The sequence below is a fragment of the Podarcis raffonei genome, chromosome 2 (genome assembly GCF_027172205.1).
Source record: "Podarcis raffonei isolate rPodRaf1 chromosome 2, rPodRaf1.pri, whole genome shotgun sequence".
NCBI classification, from domain to species: Eukaryota; Metazoa; Chordata; class Lepidosauria; order Squamata; family Lacertidae; genus Podarcis; species Podarcis raffonei.
This window is the reverse complement of record NC_070603.1, coordinates 9,933,976-9,957,288: the sequence shown is the minus strand read 5'-3', so window position 1 is coordinate 9,957,288 and position 23,313 is coordinate 9,933,976. Positions and strand designations below refer to the sequence as shown.

Genomic DNA, 23,313 nt, shown 5'->3' with positions numbered 1-23,313 from the left:
GCAGCGTGCAGGTTCAAACCGACACTCTGAGATGATAATCTTCCTTTCAATCATGTTCTCCTGCATGTTTAGATCCACCCTTCATTGGGGAAGGGTTCAGCTGAGCCCCAGAAAGCAGGCCAGTCAGACTAAATCACAGTGAGTTTTTTCTTTAAAAAGTCAAGTAGCAAGATAGGTACAAGAAGTACATGTATGAGATTTGTACCCTGAATGATAAGTTGGTTGCCGTCTACATAGTGTGCTCGTGTATCTTATTTATGGCTTTAGAGCTTAGTAAGTATATTCTTCACTCTCCTTGCAGTTTGAAAGGGTCTGTGCTGAGCCTCATTGAACTACAGTTCCCATCATCCCTGGCCATGCTTGCTGAGGCTGATGAGAATTGTAGTTCAGCAGCATCTGTGTCATAGGTTTATAGCATATTCAGTTAATTTCTGGTTTGCTGTCACATTACTCAATTTCAGCTGTGCTTTACTATGTTTTCCTTAATTAGCAAAAGAGTGTTCACAGGGTAGGGAGTATTTTAGTACTTAAAACACTGCTGCATTTTAAAAAACCTCTGAAGGTTTCAAGGTGTTTCCATCAAACACAGGTCCCTTTAGTGTCCAAGCAACAGTAAAAGTTTATTACTACCTGCAGCTATGAATCCTGCATTTATTTACAGCAAATTGATTAGAGGACAGAAGCAACATCTGAGCCCATGTGCTGTCGCAAATCTCCCAAGGTTTTGGACCAGCTTTTGTTTGCTCAGTCCAGTTCTTAAACTCCGATAGCTGACACACAGGGTTTTCCCTGATTGTAAAATTATAGCTATATTTCAATTTACACTCTAGGATAACCTAATTTCCTTAGATCACGGGGAAGGATGGATAGCCCAGTGATACTGTTGCCTGAAGGCCCAGCTCCTTCTACTTTCAGCCAAGGCTTAAAAATTAAATGATTTTTTTTTTCTGAGGATAGGGGATGCTTCTAGGATTCCCTTAAATCCCTCAGGATATCGCTGTTGGTTGGGTAGGGAGTCTGAGCAGTGAACGTATCCAACTGGGCAGTGTGGGATTGCTCTAATCACTTGGTAATATGAACAGCGTCCTAAACCATGAGTCGGGTGGTTAAAAGGCTGTTTCATATAAGGAGAGCCATAACCTTATATGGAGATGTAGCTCTTTGCATTCACAGGCAATCCAGAAACATTGCACCATACTTTTAAGAACAGCCGAAATCATGTCTTCCTTATAACAGTGGCAATGCAGTTGCCATCCACTCTGGGAACACCTCTCTCCCATTGAGTTAAGCCTACCTGAGTACATGCTGGACAGTGAGAAGCCACGTATTGGGAGGAACAAATCATGCCACGAGCTCAAAATTCCCTTTGCCCAAGTGTTTGGTTGCTATGGAGGAAGAAGGTTCGTTAGGTGAGCAAATAACTTGTGTGGAGTATTAAAAGTTTGCTAATTAAAAATGGTGGTGTAGAAGCAATTTATTTTGCAGTGTGTTTTCATTGTGAGAGTGTCGTGCTGCTGGTCTCCTGCTATTTCCTCTTGCCATCTCTCCAGCAGATAGCTGTCAGATTGCCGCACCACCACGAACCCAGAAGTCATTCCGGTGTGCACAGTATGGCATAATACAGCAACTAACATGGTTTCTATTTAAAGTGGAGTGGATTTTGCCAAAGGAAGAGGATGACAACATCAAACACTTCACTTTTCAGTAAGGATAAGTAGCCGGGAAGAAATGTATACAAACAGTTCCTGCCTCTATCATGTTTTGGAGTGATTTTTTTTTTTAACTGTGCATCTAACACCACTGCCAGTGAAACATTTCCCTGAGTTTTATTGTCAGTTTTGTAAGTTCATTAAAGGTAAAGGTACCCCTGACCGTTAGGTCCAGTCTCGGACGACTCTGGGGTTACGGCACTCATCTCGCTTTATTGCCCAAGGGAGCCAGCAATATGGGGTCATGTGGCCAGCATGACTAAGCCGGAGGCTAGCTTGGCATTTTCAAAGTAATTTGCTGTTTTTCAGGTGACTGTTGTTACATTTTTTACTAGGGAAGAGAATATATACAGACAGCACCGTCCAATGTGGAAGACAAAACTCCCTCATGTACAGGCACATAATTCTGAGTGCACAAGCAAAAAAGAGGGCCAGGATTAGATGCAGAGGGAAAGAGAGGAAACACTCATTCAACAACTCCCTGAGGTACTTAATAGTTACTAAAATTTACTTCAGAGGCCTTTCCCCAGTCCTCCCACCAGATGAATTGCAAGAAGGCCTTTTAAGTCAAGGCACTGACTCAGAGGACTGCCTGGTGCTGTTGCCTCTGCTTTTTGGAACTTGGTAGGAGACACTGCCTGGTGGAAACCATTTTGTAATTATTTCCCATCGTTGCCTTTTCATAGGGTTACTGTTACTTTATTACGTGTGCATTTTATTTTCCTCTGTGTGTGTGCTAAAGTGCAGGAAGCCTGGAGGGAGCGAAATAACCAGGAATGGGTTTTCATGTGTAGGAACTGCAAGTTCCGTTCAGCCGTGCCACTGAAGTCCCTTAAGTGTTGGCTGTATTTTGCACCAGCTTCTGGATAGTAGATTTTGGGACTGTAGTCAGGAACAAACTAGAATCTACAAGCCTGAAGTCTGCCTTCCTGTTGTACAGTTGCACTACTGTTTGTAGCTAGCTGGGCCATCAATTAGGAGGTTGGAGAATAAGCATATAGCACTACAGTGGTACCTCTGGTTGCGAACGGGATCCATTGCAGAGGCCCATTTGCAACATGAAAAGAACGCAACCCGCAGCGGCGCGGGTTGCGATTCGCTGCTTCTGTGCATGTGCGTGACGTCATTTTGCACTTTGGTGCATGCGCGAGCAGCGAAACCCGGAAGTAACCCTTTCCGGTACCTCCGGGTCGCCACGGGACATAACCTGAAAGAACGTAACATGAAGCGGACGTAACATGAGGTATGACTGTACAAACCCCAGTGTCTGCATGTAGCTTTGTTCCATGTGTCTAAGAGCTGTTGTTGCACTTTCACATATTTTTATGCACTTCTTAATAAGGGTGTTTTCAAACGATGTTCACAGTGGCTGTTTTAAATCCACAGAGGTGGAGATTGCCCCAGATAAGAAGAGTGGTGTGTGTATTTTGGCAAATGGAAGTTTACATGCAGTCTAGTTTAGTATAGGTGCCAGCAGTGTAAAAACTCAGATATATAAGCTAGACCCCAATGGCTCATTTTAAACCTGGGTTACAGTCACCAAAATTGCCATTTTGGCACCAGACGGCTCAAAAACTATTTTTCAAGATGACTTTTTAGTTCCTGCAATTCATTCTGATTGTGCAGATAAAATATAACTGGTAGAATTCTACATGATGTAATGCTGGTGTGTGAAAACAGTCAAGGATTCCTAGGCATGCACCTCCAGATGGTGGGAGACTTCAGGCACCATCCTAGCACCCGGGCATCTTGACTCGGTCGCAAGTGGCTGATAAAGGTAAAGGGACCCCTGACCATTAGGTCCAGCCGTGACTGACTCTGGGGTCGCAGGGTTCATCTCGCTTTATTGGCCGAGGGAGCCGGTGTACAGCTTCCGGGTCATGTGGCCAGCATGACTAGGCCACTTCTGGCGAAACCAGAGCAGCGCATGGAAACGCCGTTTACCTTCCCGCCGGAGCGGTACCTATTTATCTACTTGCACTTTGAGGTGCTTTTGAACTGCTAGGTTGGCAGGAGCAGGGACCGAGCAACGGGAGCTCACTCCGTCACGGGGATTCGAAACGCCAACCTTCTGATCAGCAAGTCTTAGGCTCTGTGGTTTAACCCACAGCGCCACCCGCGTCCCTTAAGTGGCTAATAGCCAGGTGCAAAATGTGCCTGGCAAGTTTTGAATGCTGGGTGCCAGTTGGCAGCTTGGTTTTTTAAAATCTCCCATACCTGCAGTCCAACTCCCCCTGCATTGTGCATGTTACAAAAGAAGAAGGAAAAAACATGGTGTTGAAATGGCAGATCCAAACAGCAACCTCTAGTGAAACAGTTCCCATTTTATTTTCAGCATTTGGAAGAGCTTGAATCACAAAGCTATAATTTACCCCAGCTGTGGGTTCTGGGGTAGCTGCCACTGTTCAAAGGAGAGGGCCTGATAGCAAAATAATATATTCAGTCCAGTCCAGATTTCAACATGATGAACTTAAGCTGAAATGACCATTCCTGTTTGAAATCCCCACTCCACCCTCAGACAGAGGGCCACCTAACCTTATAAGCACCAGTAAAGCAGAAGAAAAAGTGGACCTGGTGCCTGAACAGAAGACCACCAGGAGCCCCATGTCAGCTGTCTTGAGCTTTCTAAAAGGAAGAGTAGAATATAATGACATACATTTCCCTTTAACTCATTCATTCACATACTGCAGATATGGCACTAGATGACATGGCACTAGATGACATTTGGTGTTGCCTCCTCCATTCGTGGCAGGCATGCAGTCCCAGTCATTACACAAAGCACTAGATGAGACAGCTGCATGCTAAACTGGGGAAGGGGACTGGGGAAAAATAAATACTTTGCTTTAGAGGTCTCCTTAAGTGTCATAACTAAAAGGGAGAGCTGCTAGCTGTTCACAGGGCGCCTTCTCCGGATACTCTCTTGCGAGTGATATGTTCTATTTGAGCTGTCTCAGAGGTATCCAACTCAATCTTGTACTTGGCAAGAATCTTCAAGATGGGACGAAGCTTCAGCCACCACTGTGTTCTGGGGATGCGGTGCCTGTTGGATAGAGAGAGGTCATGAGCGTTTGAGGACACACCTAAGAACAATCAGAAGAGCCTTGTTGGAGCAGTTCAAAGGCCCATCATAGTCCAGCCTATGGAAAGCCTTGAAGGACAATTGATTCCAGGGCTCTGACACAATCATTCACTTTGCAAAAAGGCTCAGCCTTGGGGAGTCTTTAGCAACCATTTCTGCATTACTATTTTTAGTGAGGTTCTTGGACTTCTAACAGGTATATTGTGGATTGCAGATTACCCTGACTGCAGGTGCAGATACTGCCTCACTTACTGACCTGAGTTTATAAGACAGAGGAGACACTTACTCAAAATCAGTCTGCTCTTTGAGTTCGGAGAGGGGCTGGAATACAAGGGCCCGTCTGCGCATGCCCAGGAGGCAAGCTGAATCATGGCTGTTGGCAAAGATACGACCTGAAAAAAAGAAATTGTGGGAAATGCTCATCAAATTCATTATCTGGAAAAATGAGGACTTGCGTTTTTATTGCTTAATATTCTTAGATACCCTGGAAAGATTTTATTCTGGAATGCAGACTAAACATTAATAAATAGTTCAGCAAAGCAGTAATAATACTCTCAAGGAAATCCTCTGGAATTTAATATCTGGGTGTATTTATGCCTGTTCATGTGAAAGATTGGTGGCGAAAAGTCCACAATAAGTTATATAGTAAGTTACAAGTTAAATTCAACTATTTGTCTACAGTTAAAATGCATAAGCTTTCGTTAATCATAATAATCCTTGACTACTCTTGAACATGCGGGACGCGGGTGGCGCTGTGGGTAAAAGCCTCAGCGCCTAGGGCTTGCCAATCGAAAGGTCGGCGGTTCGAATCCCCGCGGCGGGGTGCGCTCCCGTTGCTTGGTCCCAGCGCCTGCCAACCTAGCAGTTCGAAAGCACCCCCGGGTGCAAGTAGATAAATAGGGACCGCTTACCAGCGGGAAGGTAAACGGCGTTTCCGTGTGCTGCACTGGCTCGCCAGATGCAGCTTTGTCACGCTGGCCACGTGACCCGGAAGTGTCTCCGGACAGCGCTGGCCCCCGGCCTCTTAAGTGAGATGGGCGCACAACCCTAGAGTCTGTCAAGACTGGCCCGTACGGGCAGGGGTACCTTTACCTTTACCTTACTCTTGAACATAATTTCTTAGGGTGGTGAGCAATTGACAATAAAATTAAAATGATGGCAAAATCTGTACTGGTTTTATATTGGGGGGACCCAGACACACCCCTCCCCCACAATTTGCTTTTAATGCATTATGTAGCCCTGGGAAAAGTTCAGAATGAATTTGTCAGATTTCCCCAAGTATTAGGATGCATGTAGGATTGCTACTATTTGGGAATGGTTCAACTGTGTGAGATGAGAAGATTAAGAAGAAATGTGAATTTATCAAATTTTAAAGAACATAATAAAGTATCATGTCAGGAGAGATCTTAACATACTATGTCAAAATCCATGTTTGTGAGCAGATATGCAGTATAGCAAGAGTATAGGGCAAAACACCAGAGTGTTCTGGGTGATGTTGTATTAGTTATCACTGCTGAATTTATTGTGTTTAAGTTTTTTAAAAAATACTGATGATTGTTTACTGTTTTATTTTGTTTGTATTTTTATCAATGCCACAATGGGTGATAGCTGAAACCATGCTCAGAATAGATCAACTGAACTCAATAGGCCCAAGTTATTTAAGTTCATTCATTGCAGTAGGTCTTCTCTGAGTATGATGAACGTTGGCTATCTGCAGCCGCTGGGAGAGATCATCAGGAGGTTTGGGCTGGGTGTTCATCAGTATGCGGATGATACCCAGCTCTACCTCTCTTTTAAATCAGAACCAGTGAGGGCGGTGAAGGTCCTGTGTGAGTGTCTGGAGGCGGTTGGAGGATGGATGGCGGCTAACAGATTGAAGTTGAATCCTGACAAGACAGAAGTACTGTTTTTGGGGGACAGGAGGCGGGCAGGTGTGGAGGATTCCCTGGTCCTGAATGGGGTAACTGTGCCCCTGAAGGACCAGGTGCACAGCCTGGGAGTCATTTTGGACTCACAGCTGTCCATGGAGGCACAGGTCAAATCTGTGTCCAGGGCAGCTGTTTACCAGCTCCATCTGGTACGTAGGCTGAGACCCTATCTGCCTGCGGACTGTCTCGCCAGAGTGGTGCATGCTCTGGTTATCTCCCGCTTGGATTACTGCAATGCGCTCTACGTGGGGCTACCTTTGAAGGTGACTCGGAAACTACAACTAATCCAGAATGCGGCAGCTAGACTGGTAACTGGGGGCGGCCGCCGAGACCATATAACACCGGTCTTGAAAGACCTACATTGGCTCCCAGTACGTTTCCGAGCACAATTCAAAGTGTTGGTGCTGACCTTTAAAGCCCTAAACGGCCTCGGTCCAGTATACCTGAAGGAGCGTCTCCACCCCCATCATTCTGCCCGGACGCTGAGGTCCAGCGCTGAGGGCCTTCTGGCGGTTCCCTCATTGCGAGAAGCAAAGCTACAGGGAACCAGGCAGAGGGCCTTCTCGGTAGTGGCGCCCGCCCTGTGGAACGCCCTTCCAGGAGATGTCAAAGCGATAAACAACTACCTGACATTCAGAAGACATCTTAAGGCAGCCCTATTCAGGGAAGTTTTTAATGTGTGATATTTTACTGTATTTTTGGTTTTTATGGAAGCCGCCCAGAGTGGCTGGGGAGGCCCAGCCAGATGGGCGGGGTATAAATAATAAATTATTATTATTATTATTATTATTATTATTATTATTATTATTATTATCATCACCCACTTATTGCGCTTTAAATAGCATTCATAAACCACCCCGAGAACCTCTGTTGTTGAAGGGAATCTAAAGGGTTAATAAAGAAAATAAACTTGGCCCAGAATTGTCTCCATATACATTCTGAATGTATATCCAATGAATATCCAATGAATATTATATACAATGCTATATACTCCATATACAATGAATACTAGGTAATTCTTACAGTCCTAGAAGGCACCATTTCCCCCAGTTGCTCTTATTTTAATATTATTTAGAAAATATGAATTAATTGGTTAATTATCAGGAAGGACTTTTGTGTATGTGAAGAAAGCGTTAACTGGTAAAATCTATACACACAGGTCCTGATGGGCGACCACAGTGCGTTCCATGGAAATCTTTAGTTAGGCAAGGGATGCATAATAAGTCTATGATTTCCTATGGAAATATTTCTAAGGCAGGATTTGTCCCATCTCTTTCCTCCCTCTCCATGGTTTCTTTCTGAAACGGCTGCAGCCAAAAGAAAAAACTGATCTCTTGATTTGTCCTCCCCACCCTTGCCTCCATGGTATCTGCGTGAAAATGGCTGCCACCAACCAGCAAAGCACAAATGAACTAGGAATCTGGTTGCCTGGATATCTGAATCTGCAGAAAGATTAGCAAGGTTTGGACATAATTCTTTACGTGTGGAGAAGTGAATTTTTGGATAGTGGGAACTGCGTGTACAGTCCCCTGCAAATGTTGGACTCCAACTTCCATCATCCAGGCCCATTGACCATGCTGTCTGGGTCTGATGGGAGTTGGTGTCAAACAATATTTTCAGGGCTACAGGCTCCTCATTCCTTTAACAGCATCTGTGTTCCAACAGTGGGGGCCAAATGCCTCTGGGATGTCCACAAGCAGAGCCCGAAGGCCACAGCTCCCTCTCCCTTGCTGCCCATTCTGTAACTGATATCACCATCCATTAAAATACAGTTTTAGCCAGAGGGTCTTCAAGATTGGCTTACAAAATCAATCAAACAAAAAACTCGCCAGTAATGAAACACAATACAGTGCATCAGGTGAACATTAAAAATGTAACAGAGACCAGAATCGGTACCGTATTTTTTGCTCTATAAGATGCACTTTTCCCCTCCTAAAAAGTAAGGGGAAATGTGTGTGTGTCTTATGGAGCGAATGCAGGCTGCGCAGCTATCCCTGAAGCCAGGAGAGCAAGAGGGATCGGTGCGCACTGATCCCTTTTGCTCTCCTGGCTTCACAGATAGCCGCCCGAAGCCTCTTCAGGGCTACGGGAGGAACGCTCCCCCTGCCCTGAAGAGGCTTGGTACGCCTATCCCAGAAGCCAGAACAGCAAGAAGGATTGCTGCTTTCGCTGCGCAGCGATCCCTCTTGCTGTTCTGACTTCGTTTCGCTGGAGAGGCGATGCGCAGCTTTCCCTCTCTGCACAGCGCCTCTTCAGCAAAGCGGGAGGAGAAAAGGAGCCTCTTCCATTTCTCCTCCCGCTTTGCTGGAGAGGCGCTGCGCAGAGAGAGATATATTTTTTTCTTGTTCTCCTCTAAAACTAGGTGCGTCTTATGGTCAGGTGCGTCTTATGGAGTGAAAAATATGGTAATTCCCCAAAACAGGCAGCGCCAAAGGTGTGGGAATGCTGCACTCAAAATACTATGCAAAGGGTTAATGCTGTAGCATAGAATCTTGTGGTGTCATAAATATATATACTGAGGCAGTTTTTTTCCAGTTTGTTCATTTATCACTGTACGTGGAACTTTAGCTGTGAGAGCAGCAAGTGTGTTGTGTTATGGTACTGCCTTCCTCAGAGCCAGTCTGTAAATATCAGTCAGTCTCAGATACGAATTCATGTAAATCTGTTTCAGTAAAGTAAGTATCAACTACCTCTCTGGTACATTCAATCCGACAAGAGCAAGTACAGCAAGTCAAAGCCATGTTATTTTTAAACTTTAAAAGCAAGTGTTGCGTGGTTTTTCTAAGGGGGGAAAAAGAGAGCTATTAAAAGGGCCGAAGAGCCTGGGGCAACCTCTACACAACTCTATAAAGTACAGTGGTACCTCAGGTTACAAACGCTTCAGGTTACAGTCTCTGCTAACCCAGAAATGTTAAGAACTTTGCTTCAGGATGAGAACAGGAATCACACAGCGGCAGCAGCGGGAGGCCCCATTAGCTAAAGTGGTGCTTCAGGTTAAGATTAGTTTCAGGTTAAGAACGGACCTCCAGAACAAATTAAGTTCTTAACCCGAGGTACCACAAAGGTTCCCTCACAGTCACCTGACAACAGGAGCAAGGGAGTTGTAAGCAGGGCTGTAGATCAGTGGTTGTGCACCTGGTTCACATGAAAAATATCCCAGATTTAATCTGATTGATCCCCACTGGAAAGATCCATCTAAAACCCTACAGAGCACAACCTATCAGTGACCCGTGGACAACACTGAGCTGGTTTTGATAGCACAAGTAGCCTATGCAGTTTTAGAGGGTGATGCCTCTTTCCAAATTCATTAATGGCATGATGCAGCAGGGAGAAACATCTGGATTCTCTTTCCTATCCCTCATTCTCCAGCAGCCATAGCTAACCCCCTGGTGTAACAGGCTACCCAGTCAAAAGCATCCACATACCATGCCTGGAACACTCTTTAATCTTGCCGGACATCCACGCCACTGCTTTAGCGCCCATTTTCGTTCCAAAGTTTCTGTCAAAGGGAGTTGGTGAGCCGCCCTGTGATGGGTAAAGGGAAAGTCAGCTTGATTGTCATTGAGAATCATAGTTGCAGGAATTGCTTAAAAGGTAAAGGTAAACGGACCCCTGACCATTAGGTCTAGTCATGGCTGACTCTGGGGTTGCGGCGCTCATCTCGCTTTATTGGCCAAGGGAGCCAGCGTACAGCTTCCAGGTCATGTGGCCAGCATGACTAAGCCGCTTCTGGCGAACCAGAGCAGCGCACGGAAACGCCGTTTACCTTCCCGCCGGAGCGGTACCTATTTATCTACTTGCACTTTTTTTTAAATAACTTTTTTATTCAAAATTAAAACAAAACATATTATCCAGAAACATATCATCCTTATTCCCCCCCCCATTTTTCCTCCCTCCCCCCACAGAACCCATCCAGTTCGCTTTGTTGCGTCTTCAAATACTTTGTAAAGGGTTACCATTCATCTTTAGAGTCACAGTTATCCTTGTCCCGCAGCTTGTATGTCAGTTTTGCCAGTTCTGCATAGTCCATCAATTTTTCTTGCCATGATTCTTTAGTTGGGGTTTCTTCAGTCTTCCATCCTTCCGCTATTAAAACTCTCGCGGCCGTTGTAGCATACATGAAGATGTTTTTCAGCTTTTTTGGCAGATCTTTCCCTATCTACTTGCACTTTGACGTGCTTTCAAACTGCTAGGTTGGCAGGAGCAGGGACTGAGCAACGGGAGCTCACCCCGTCGCGGGGATTCGAACCGCCGACCTTCTGATCAGCAAGTCCTAGGCTCTGTGGTTTAAAAGCCTCCAAATGGAAGATCGATTACAGCGGGAGTGGCTAAGGGCCCTGTATAGCCTGGCAGAGCAAGTGACCCACCAACCGCTCCAGCTTTATCTTCCAATCTCAGCAGCCTGGTGCTCAGCACTTGAAATTGGGTAGTAAAATCTCTGTCCATACTGTGATCAGGACATAAATCCCTCTGTCTGCTCTTCACAGGTAAAGGGTAAGAGACAGCCATTTCCCACTGGCCCAGTGCTGCAGAGAGGTCCTAGAAACTCTCCCTTTTATTATAGAATCATAGAATTGGGAGGGACCCAAGGGTCATCTAGTCCAACCCCCTGCAATGCAGCTGAAGCATCCATGACAGATGACCATATTTCTATGAAGAGTAAAAAAAAAAAAGCATTTCTCCATCTCTGATGCTGGTAGAGAGGCCTTGTAAGAGCGCTTGGGAGACAGAATACTCTCTGTGTGTGTTTGTGTGTTTTCCCTTTGGAACAAAACATAAGGCAGCGTGGGTCAACTGGAGGCCTCTAGATGGAACCAGTCCTTTGGGTCTATTTCTGTCTTCAGCCGGAGTTCAACTTCTCTGCATTCGTGGAACTAAAAGCAGTATTATTTGCTTGAGCAGCTGTAGCAGTATAGCCAGGCTCCAGACATACCTGCTGCATGTGTCCCAAGACGTTCTTCCTGGTGTCAAAGACGCCTTTCCCTTCCTCAGAATACAAGTTGTATATGAACTCGGTGTTATAGTGCTCATTGCACTTTTCATTCCTAGAAAGAGAGAACACACCCAGTATGGATGAGGCAGGAAGACAGGTCTACACTGATTAAGAACTAGCTTTAAAAGAAAAGAGATGGAATGTTAGAACACTGTGCTAAGAGAGGGGAGAAAGCCTCAGGTGAGTTGAGCTCTCCTCAACTACTTTTGCCTGGTTGGAATGTGTCATTGTACTGTGATAATGCCTCTTGCTTGGCTGACTGGGTGGAGGGACGCTGTGTGTGTGTGTGTGTAGATTTTTTCTGTATTTTGTATGAATGTAGACCCAGGATTCACACCCATTTGTCTGATTGGCGTGGGCCCTACAGCTTAACTGACTAAATATTTCCCTTGTTCTGCAGCCTGTTTACACTGGAAATGCATTATTGCTCCATAATAAACTGCTTCTGCCCACCATAATTTTATTCTGACCATAGCCTGCTTTCTCTTCTAGTATAAGCGAAAGTCAGTGTGGTCCTGGCAGTGATGGGAGACCCAGGTGCAAATTCCTTTACTTTGCCATGAAGTTCCACACCACTCTTGGGTAAATTTCTCTCAGCATAATGTACTTCAAAGGTTAAGTTGTGAGGGTAAAACAAAATGAGCCCTATTTACTCAGCCACTACGTAGATGATGGGTGGGGTACAGGTATGATATATATATATATATTAACAAATACATTTGGAATGGACAATCTTATCTTAGGGCAGAATCTTGCGACTAATCACTTAGATCACCTCTCATTCTGAAATTCTACGTCTTGGAGCACTTCCAGATTGTTGTTATTCTGGGGTGGGATTAAATCACATATTGGCACATTCAGATTGTGCAGTTAAAGCTCGCTTGGAGCAAAAAATGCATTTCCTCCCCCAAATCAGTCTTCTTTTTTGCAATGAGTGCCTGGAAAACATACTGGAAACTCTGGAACAACAATTGCTTCCTTATCTGAAAAGCTGCAGAACCAATGTTGTTTTAGAAGGCAGCTCAGAATAGAAAGTTATAAGCATACATGGTTAAAGCTTAAAAGAAGAAGAAGACTGCTTCCACCACTCCTACAATGGTATTGCCCATCTTCACTCTTTTTAGCTAACAGAAACCATTTCTGAGCATCCAGTCCCCAGCTGTTTGATGGCTAAGCCTAGTAAGATACCTCAATATGAGACCTCTCTTCACTGTGGTCTTCATTTTCTCAGTCAGATGCTCCACATTCATCTGTTTACCAAAGAGAGAATCATGGTTTCACTTTCCATCTCTGAAACTACACCTGAGCACATCTCCCAGCTATCGTAGCTTTTGTTGCCAAGTTGCAGTTCCCACCATCATACAGTCAAGACTTATTTTCTATAAAGGAGTACAGTGGTACCTCAGGTTACATACGCTTCAGGTTACAGACTCCGCTAACCCAGGAATAGTGCTTCAGGTTAAGAACTTTGCTTCAGGATGAGAACAGAAATCGTGCTCAAGCGGCGCGGCACTGGAGGTGCGTCAGGTTAAGAAGAGTTTCAGGTTAAGAACGGACCTCTGGAAGGAATTAAGTACTTAACCCGAGGTACCACTGTATTCCTGGAAAGACTTTCCTGTGTGAAGGTGGGATATGCAAACTTTGCACTAAAGCCCATGACGTCATGTTTTGGATTGTGAATATGAAAGGAGTAAGATTAACCCACTTAATAAAGTCAAATCGCAGACCCAAAACTATTCACATTAGTGACTTCACATGTTTGTCATCTGCACATACAGTTGCAAAGTGTTACACTGTGAGATGCCTGAGACTCACTTTCCTCCTGAATGAGAACTATAGGTATGTACCGTATTTTTTGCTCTATAAGGCTCACTTTTTCCCTCCTAAAAAGTAAGGAGAAATGTGTGTGCGTATAATGGAGCGAATGCAGGCTGCGCAGCAATCCCCGTTGTGCAGCGATCCCTCTTGCTGTTCTGGCATCTGCGATTCAGAATATTTTTTTCTTGTTTTCCTCCTCCAAAAACTAGGTGCGTCTTGTGGTCTGGTGCGTCTTATAGAGCGAAAAATATGGTATTTTCACTCTTGCCTCTGAAAACATTGGCTTGTAGAGTATGCAAGAGTAGGAATTGCCCATTCTTAAAGAAGATTAGCCCCTGTGTTTATGCATGAGTCATTGCCTTTGGAGCAAGCCTAAAGAAGTGACTCATGCAGAGATACAACAGGCAGCCTTTTCTGTAGACAGGCAATTCTGTAAATGAGAGTCTGAATTGGAAGTGATTGTAAGAGGCAATTCTGCTGTGCTCTTCTCTTGGGAGTGATTGAACACCAGTCACATCCAAAGCAGAGACTAGACAGAATTACCTGCTTCCAGTGAAGGCAGGAACACCTATGCAGGAACGCTCCTCTAATTTATTTTCATGGCACACAAGCAGTCCTCTCACAGCATACTGGTGTTACCCCAGCGCACAGTTTTGGAATGACTATTCAGGTATTTACAGCAGAGGCTGCTAAGAGTGGAGTAAGGAACTCAGTCTAGACTATGCTGCTCTCCCAGGAGCTTTCAAAAAGGAAACAACCCCCTCTGGCCTCTGCAAACGGTTCTCACTTCCAAGTCATGGATGGTGAAAGGATCTTCATAAATATAGGCTGCATCTGCGCCAGCAGCCAGTCCCGCCATGGTAGCCAGGTAGCCGCAATATCCTCCCATGGTCTCAATGATGAACACCCGCCTCTTGGTGCCAGCTGCAGACTGTTTGATACGGTCACAAGTCTAGGGAATTAAACAAACAAATGGCACCCTGCTCAGAAAGACAGAATGGGGCAAATTCTCTGTATAAATTTTTGGCAACTCTTACGTTTGCAAGTTAAAAGAAGGTAAACAGTAAAGGGACCCCTGACCGTTAGGTCCAGTCGCCGATGACTCTGGGGTTCTGCGCTCATCTCGCTCTATAGGCCGAGGGAGCTGGTGTTTGTCCGCAGACAGCTTCCGGGTCATGTGGCCAGCATGACTAAGCCGCTTCTGGCAAACCAGAGCAGTACACGGAAACGCTGTTTACCTTCCTGCTGAAGCGGTACCTATTTATCTACTTGCACTTTGATGTGCTTTTGAACTGCTAGATGGGCAGGAGCTGGGACTGAACAACGGGAGCTCACCCCGTCGCAGGGATTTGAACCACCAACCTTCCGATCGGCAAGCCCTAGGCTCTGTGGTTTAGACCACAGTGCCACCCGCATCCCTAAAATATATAGACATATAAATGTACAACAACTGTCTTGGACTGAGTCAGACATACTGCCTTCTCTCGACTGATAGCTGCCCTCCCAAGATTTCGTGGCAAAGAAGGGGTCTTCCCCATCACCCAATATCCTCTGAGCTGAACGTGGCAGGGACCAACCTAGAACCTTTGGCAAGCCAAGCACACACTCTGCCAATGAGCTACAGCCCCTCCCCGTTGCTTCTGAAGACATGACACAGCCGAATACCAAATTTGACCATTCAACTGTCTATTCTGGCTGGCAGCACCTATCCAGGGTTTTATCAGGTGGGCATGTCTTTTAATCAGAGATGCCGAAGGAATAACAGCCAAATTCTGCATCACGAAAAGCTGATCTCAGCAGCCTATGAAAATCCTCCAAATTTGCAGTGTATTTCTACTCCTGGAGAGCCACTGCCAGGCAGTTTTGACAGTAGTAAACTAGATGGACCAATAGTCTGACTCAGTTATAAGGCAGCTTCCTAGGCTGTTGCACCACAAAACACTATGTTAGGCAGCTGCCACACCCCACCTGGCCCTGCATGTATTGAAATTCATTGAGCTTGGAAGCCAATGAATGCCTTACTGATGTGATGGTGTTGAGGGCTGTGTCTGCACCAATGCTGAAGTCAGAGCCAGGAACGTTGTTGGAGACGGTGGCAGGAATAACACAGAGCGGGATGCAGAGCTCTTCGAACTTGGCTCGGCCTTCAATCAACTCCAGGCTGCCGGTGAAAGCCTACAGAAAGGGGAAAGAAGAAAGCCTCCATTATTAAGTTGAGGAAACTGTGGCCCTCCAGATGTTGTTGGACTCAAGGGTGCACAAAGTGGGGGGCGGAGGGGGCGGGCTGTCCCGGGTTTCCACTCGGGGGGGGGGGTTTGACAAGATGGCCCCTGCCTCCCCCCAGCTGTAGAGCGGCTGAGGGTGAGCACAGTCAGTATGGGCACCCCTCTTGCACAGCGACCATACAGGCTGCCGCTCTCACACAGCGACCATACAGGCTGCTGCGCATGTGCAGTCTGTACAGTTGCCCATATGGACAGTGTGCACAGTCCGTATGGGATGCTGTGCGTGTACAGTCCGTACAGATGTCACGCGTGCGCCACTGGGCGGTTTGTCCCGCCCCGGGTGCCGGAGAGGGTTCCTCCGCCACTGGTTGGACTGTATCTCCCATCATCCCTGGCCAATGAGCATGCTACCTGTGGCCAATGGGAGTTGGGAGTCCAGGAGCACCTGGGCAGTTCTCCATCCTAGCCATAACCTAACTTTCATCGGAGCCCACCCTGTTCTATCTTAGGATTTGGATGTTGGATGAAGAGTGCCTCTTCCAGTCCACTGTCAATGGCTGTCATGTTGTGCCTATAGGAATGTTCTGTGGAATGTGAAAACTGACATACTCATTCACCAGTCTGTTAATCCTATCAACAGTGCTTTACTTCTGTTATAGATCTTGTGCTCTAAAGAGCCTAAGGCGTGCCAGAGACCTACCTCAAAGCCACCAATTATGATGAGCCCATGGATGTTAAAACTGGCGATGTTGTTGCTGATTTGCTCAAAGTATTTCTTAGGTAGAGTCCTGTCATTGAGGAAGAAGAATCAGCACTCCATTTTTGTTTAGTCTCTTATTCATTCGTATGGTTAACATCAAGCAAAAAATGCAGTAATTAAAATAATGAAATCCACGCCAACAACTAAAACATAATACAGTGGCTAATACAACTTTGACTAACGGGTCCCCATTCAGTTAAGATTCCAAATGCCTGGCTGAATAAATGCAATTTTTTTATTTGTGCCTGAATGTTGTTGATGTGAGGGAAAAGCAAGTGCAGTGAGTTCCACAGATGAAGGCTGCCACTGAGAAGGCCCTGCCTCTTGTCCCCACCATCACTACCATTGGCAGGACCAGCCCAGACAATCTTAAAGCATAGGCCAGCAGGTACTGGCGAAGGCACGCCTTACATTCCTTGGGCCCTAAGTTTTATATGGCTTTGAACAAAGGTGCCAACGCCTTTGGTGGGGCCAGTGGCTAACAGGCAGTCAGCACAGAGTTTTAAGGATCAAAACGATATAATCCCATCTTGCTGCTTCACATTACAACCTGGCAAGTGGCGTTCTGCCTCAACTGCAGCTTTCAGGCTGGGTTAGATTTAGCCAGTCCACTCCCCACTCGGAAAAAACTTTGCTGAGTGGTTCGCTGAGGATGCAACGGAAGCAGAGAAATAAGCTTTCTTCACCACCATCGTCACTACCACATGGTAGACATGATGGCGAACTCTTGTTCTGTCGTCTGTGCCACCTCTGCCCCAGCCATCATCTGGTCAGCTGCATTGCCAGGAGCCCCTCAAAGAATCAAGAAGCCTTTCAGACTCCCTACAGAGGGATCTTGTCAACAGCCAAACTTATCTCACCTTTCCATGGCAAGACAAGGGCTTTGACAGGAGCACCGGCCATGCCAAGCTAGAAAAACACCGAGAATTCAGGAATCACTGATTCAGTAAGTCTTGGGAGGCAGGCGATGGTACCCTTTGATTTCACTCATAGAAAGTTCCATTATCCCCAGTAACTCTCATTTTCCAGACAGTTAGCCTCTGCAGGGGGACGGGCAATTCTGCTGTGCTTCAGCAAAGGAGATGATAGGAGCTTTCAAATATTCCTGATGCAGTCACAGAAGAACTTCCCAGCTTCAGTGGAGGCTGCCTGATGCATCTCTGCATGAGTCACTGCTCTTTCCAGTCAGCCTCCGCTGACTGAGGTAATTCTGTTTTGCCTCTGCATCCAGCATCATTGGAGCATCCAGTCACACTATCCATATACAAAGGCAGCAGCCTCTGAGGAGGCTGCTGGGCACATTCTTACACAAATCACTGCCTTGAGCTTGTATTCTTCCAACCAGGAGTACAGTGTCTCCTGTAGAAATATGGAGAATTGTCTCCAGTGTCTTTTCCACACTCTAAAAGTAAAAAACTTAGGCAGGGGTGACTAACCTGTTGCCCTCCATTTTTGTTTTTGGTTTTGGTTTTTTTGCTGGACTACAATTCCCATCATCCTTAACCAGTGACCATACTGATTGGGAGTTGGAATCCAGGAATATCAGGAGGGCCACAAGTTAGCCACCTCTGCTTAAAGCTATAAAAGGGACGTGTTTTTTTTCAATTTTATAACAGGAAAAAGTTTTCCTCAGGTATGTTTACTAGCGGTGTTTATTTTTTAATTATTTTAATTATTTTATTTTTTATTAGCAGCTGTGTTTATTTTAAACACAGAGTACATCCGTCCATGGACACCTCTCCATAGCTGTCAACTTATAGATTTGAAAATAAGGGACCAGCAGCCTCGAAAATAAGGGATCAGCAGCCAAAATAAGGGATTTTAGTCAACCACCTGAGATACGAAGTTAAAAGGGACCAGATAATTTTGGAGAGCAGCGCCAGTTTTTAGCCCTTCGTTTCCAGAGGTTGCTGCTCAAGCTGATGAAACACTGCAATTAAATAACTACAAGCAGCAACCACTTTTCGCACAAAACGAAGTACAAGCTACGAAGATGCTACCCCAGGCAGAGACGCTCAGTTTGGCAGCTGTGAGGAGGATGGCAGCAGAAGGGCCCGAGGCTCCCGCCAGTCCCGGTGGGGAGGGGCTCCCGGGGGCCAAGGCTGGTGAGAGGAGGCCGGAGGGGGGCGGGGCGGGCAGCCAAGCAACACAGTTGGAGCCTCCCTCCTCCCTGGCCGGCAGGGAGGGAGGGAGAGGAGCTGCTTCCTTTGAAATTTAAGGGACATCATTTAAGGGACATCGTCAATAAGGGACAGCAGCGGGACACGGCACTGGGATAAGGGAGTTTCCCGCCAAATAAGGGACGGTTGACAGCTATGCACCTCTCCCCATCATAATACCTTTTGGTTCCAAGACTCGATCCACCTCTCCCAGTCCAGCCGCCGACTCCTCCCCATCCAATTTCCTCAATCTGGAGAGGAAGGACGGAAGAAAGGGTTTCTTTAGCTCAAAGCAGCTCTTTCCTGAGCCACTGGCAATTGTGGAACTCTCTTAGAAGGGAGTATTAATCCCTCAGTTAAAAAAAACAAATACCTTTCCTTCGGCTAGGCCTTCAAACCCGTCGTGCACAGCCAGCATTCTATGGCCGTGGATCAACCCAATTCTAACAGTAGACCTCACAGCTGCATTCATGCCAGCTGCTGGTGCACCTACGTTCATCACTGCCAGGTTGTACCCGCTCTGCAGAGAAAGAAAAGGATTGGGGATCAGAAAGGGCTTTGAATTTACTTCAAAGCACACCCTGTTGGGGGATTCTGGGTTCCACTGAAGGAGCTGGTCACACGGACAGAAATGCATTCATAGAGCAGATTTGCTTCCATTAGAAGGATGGTTTATTTATTTATTAAAATTCGAATTACATTTGTGTGTGTGTGTGTGTGTGTGTACTCCAATAATAATAGTCATATAATAATTTATCATTTATACCCCACCCATCTGACTGGGTTTCCCCAGCCAATCTGGGTGGCTTCCAACAGAATAACAGAAGCAAACATTAAAAACTTCCCTAAACAGAGCTGCCTTCAGAGGTCCTCTAAAAGTCAGATGTTTATTTTCTTGACATCTGATAGGAGGGCATTCCACAGGGTGGGTGCCACCACCGAGAAGGCCCTCTGCCTGGTTCCCTGTAACCTCACTTCTTGCAGGGAGGGAACCACCAGAAGGCCCCCAGAGCTGGACCTCAGTATCCAGGCTGAATGATGGGGGTGGAGACGCTTCAGGCATACTAGGCCGAGGCCGTTTAGGGCTTTAAAGGTCAGCACCAACACTTTGAATTGTGATCGTAAACTTACTGGTAGCCAATGTAGGTCTTTCAGGCACATGAGAATAAAATCAGCAGAAAAACACCAATAAACAGACATGTTACAACTGTTAAGTTGTGGGTGAACATATCAGACGACACAGCGATTCTTCAGACAGCTCTTGTTTATTCACAGGCCAGAACAGAACTGAACTGAAGGGTTCAGTCAGCCTGCTTATATAGGGTTCCAGTACAATGTAACTGTAACAATTTTCTAAAACTATCCAATCACTGAACGTCACTTTTGATCCCTTATTTGTATAACTATCTACAGTATCCCCCTGCTGGCCCAGGGTGACAACTTCAGTACATAACAACAACGGCCTGTCTAAGCAGTTCTCAACAGGATATGCAGACCTGCCTATACCAAAACAAAGGAAGCTGCTTCATAGAAGGTCAGGTCTTCACCGTCTCAGACAGAGAAGGGTCTCTCCCATCACCTGCTTCCTGAATCCCTTTATTTACAGATGCCAGGGATCAAACATGGGACTTACACATACAAAGCATACCACTGAGCTATGCCTTCTCTCCCATTGTACTCCCCTTCCCCCCCTTACCTTTGCAGAGGGTGGGCGAACATGGGCCAAAATCTTGTAAACATTCCAGTTGTTTTGGAAACTCCTGCAGGGTGAATCAAATTATTAGGAGCAAAGGAAGCAGCCTTGTAACCTAGGCTAGTTCAAGACTGTCTACACTGATTGGGATTGGCAGGAAATCCTTCCCAGCCCTTCCTGGAGATTCAAAGGACTGAATCCAGGATCTTCTGCATGCAAACCAGATACTCTGTCACTGAGCTATGGCCACTTCCCTTCCTAAGAATAAAAAATTAATTGCACAGAGGCCCTGGAAGGCCTTGTTCACATTGTAGCTCCAACTTACCTTCCCCTAAGTTTAAGAGCTTCATCAAACCGTCCCTCATTCATCGCTGTTGTGACATCTTTAGTCTGTTGAAGGAAGACGATAGTGACAATATTTATTATTATTTTTTATAATAATATTTATTAAATTTTCCATTTTAACAATCCAATTAAATCCACATTGGGGACACAGGTGGCGCTGTGGGTTAAACCACAGAGCCTAGGACTTGCCGATCAGAAGGTCGGCGGTTCGATTCCCCGCGACGGGGTGAGCTCCCGTTGCTCAGTCCCTGCTCCTGCCAACCTAGCAGTTCAAAAGCACATCAAAGTGCAAGTAGATAAATAGGTACCACCCTAGCGGGAAGATAAACGGCGTTTCCGTGTGCTGCTCTGGTTCGCCAGAAGCGTCTTAGTCATGCTGGCCACATGACCCAGAAGCTGTACGCCGGCTCCCTCGGCCAATAAAGCGAGATGAGCGCCGCAACCTCAGAGTCGGCCACGACTGGACCTAATGGTCAGGTGTCCCTTTACCTTTAAATCCACGTTAAATACATTCCAAATGATAATGCAATCAAACAGTCCAAATTTTATGCCAAATTATAAGTCATTGATTTCTTACCTGCCCATAAGGTCCCAGGGGAGGTAACAACAGTATAATATACCGTTATGAAAACAACTATTTCAAATGGAACAGAACAATATACATTCAGCAAATGTGGTGGGGGCCCAGCAAAACAAAATACCTTAAAGGCTGGGATAAAGAGGTGCATTTTCTTGTCCCACCCCCATAAACGCACATGCCAGCAAACAATACTTACTACTTGGACGCACTCCATGAGAGGAAGACGGACAGCTTGGTTACCAGAGAGGCTGACAACACATGCTGGAGTATCAGGAGTTCCCTCCAGTAGCGCCATAACAGCTTCCACTCCCATCCTGCTTCCCTGCAAAATGGAGAACAGAAAAATGATTTTTTAAAAGGGTTTGGGGTTTTTTTGTATTTCTGCATACACCTGAGCATGTCAATACTTAGGGCCCTCGTACTTATGAGACCACCTCTCCTGGTATGCCCCGCAGAGGACCTTAAGGTCCATGAATAATCATAGTTTAGAGGTCCTGGGCCCTAAGGAAGTCAGACTATCCTCCACCAGGGCCAGGGCCTTTTCAGTGATGGCTCTGGCCTGGTGGAACGCTCTGCCTCATGAGACCAGGGCTCTGCAGGATTTAACGTCCTTCCGCAGGGCCTGTAAGACAGAACTATTCCACCTGGCTTTCAATTTGAACCTGGCCTGATCTTTCGTTCCCCTTCCTTCCCTCCCCCTCCCCTTTTTGTGAAGATTGCCCACTCTGGGATCCCACAGCTGGTTCTCCCCTGGTCTCCTCGCTGGCCCAAGTGGGACTAATTTAGCCAGCTAGCCCTGGTGATCATCTAATGTTTATTGGATGGATTTCCCCCCTAAATTGATTCTTGATTTTATTGTTATTTACGCTTTATACCGTATTTTATGCTTTTTTTGTGGCATCAATTAAGTGTTTTAAATTTGTTGTTAGCCACCCTGAGCCCGGTTTCCTGAACTGGAAGGGTGAGGTATAAATAAAAATTTATTATTTATTATAATACTTCCCTCTTGTTTTACAGCGGCCTAATTTTGGCTCCAATCTGGCCAACACTTGCCACCTGAGTTCATTATTAGAGGGAGTAAGAAGTAATTTGTAATTATGTTATTGCTAATTACCTCCTGCTGTGTGAATGGCCACCGAGTGCTCTTATCACGCCAAACTTTGCCGAAAAATGTGAGAGACTGCATTTCGTGGCCTTTTGTCTCCACAGTTTACAACGTGACACAATGGGCTCTAGTCCAAGAAAGCTCATACCTCAACTAGTCTGTCACGAGACCCTTTGCCCTTCTACAGAAGTGTAACATTCCCTACCAGCAGGCAATTAATTCCAGAGAAGTTAACAACCTAGAGACAGCGGGACTGCATCAAGTGTGTGGGGAACCTTGGGGGCCGCCAGGCGTTGCTGAACTGCAACTCCCATCAGCCCCAGCAAGCAGGGCCAACGGCCAGGGATTATGGGAACTGTAGTTCGGCAACATCTGGAGGACCAAAGGTTCCCCACACCTGGACTACAACTTTAGAAATGTCTCCTCCTGCCTCTCACTCCAATATGCAATACAGTGGCACCTCTGGTTACGAACTTAATTCATTCCGGAGGTCTGTTCTTAACCTGAAACTGTTCTTAACCTGAGGTACCACTTTAGCTAATGGGGCCTCCTGCTGCTGCCACGCTGCCGTCGTGCGATTTCTTTTGTCATCCTGGGGCAAAGTTCTTAACCTTAGGCACTACTTCCAGGTTAGCGGAGTCTGTAACCCAAAGTGTTTGTAACCCGAGGTGTTTGTAACCCGAGATAACACTGTACAGTGGTACCTCAGGTTAAGAACTTAATTCGTTCTGGAAGTCCGATCTTAACCTGAAGCACCACTTTAGCTAATGGGGCCTTTTGCTGCTGCCGCGACGCCAGAGCACAATTTCTGTTCTCATCCTGAAGCAAAGTTCTTGACCTGAGGTACTATTTCTGGGTTAGCGGAGTCTGTAACCTGAAGCGTCTGTAACCTGAGGTACCACTGTATTGTTTACAGGCA

The 23,313-nt window shown here is 46.0% G+C and overlaps 1 protein-coding gene across 1 annotated transcript in view; it reads right to left on the bottom strand.

Annotated features, from left to right (window-relative positions):
* Positions 1–4,013: 4,013 nt before the first annotated feature.
* Positions 4,014–23,313, bottom strand: part of PFKM (phosphofructokinase, muscle) — a 42,724-nt gene continuing 23,424 nt past the window's right edge. The window contains exons 10-22 of the mRNA XM_053373030.1: positions 21,486–21,611; positions 20,690–20,754; positions 20,368–20,431; positions 19,045–19,191; positions 18,852–18,922; positions 16,453–16,540; positions 15,550–15,702; positions 14,315–14,479; positions 12,898–12,959; positions 11,650–11,761; positions 10,142–10,241; positions 5,075–5,180; positions 4,014–4,749 (exon numbers count right to left, since the gene is read on the bottom strand). Coding sequence (XP_053229005.1) covers positions 4,602–4,749; positions 5,075–5,180; positions 10,142–10,241; positions 11,650–11,761; positions 12,898–12,959; positions 14,315–14,479; positions 15,550–15,702; positions 16,453–16,540; positions 18,852–18,922; positions 19,045–19,191; positions 20,368–20,431; positions 20,690–20,754; positions 21,486–21,611 — 1,407 coding nt within the window. The 3' untranslated portion in view covers positions 4,014–4,601. The remainder of the gene's footprint in view (positions 4,750–5,074; positions 5,181–10,141; positions 10,242–11,649; positions 11,762–12,897; positions 12,960–14,314; positions 14,480–15,549; positions 15,703–16,452; positions 16,541–18,851; positions 18,923–19,044; positions 19,192–20,367; positions 20,432–20,689; positions 20,755–21,485; positions 21,612–23,313) is intronic.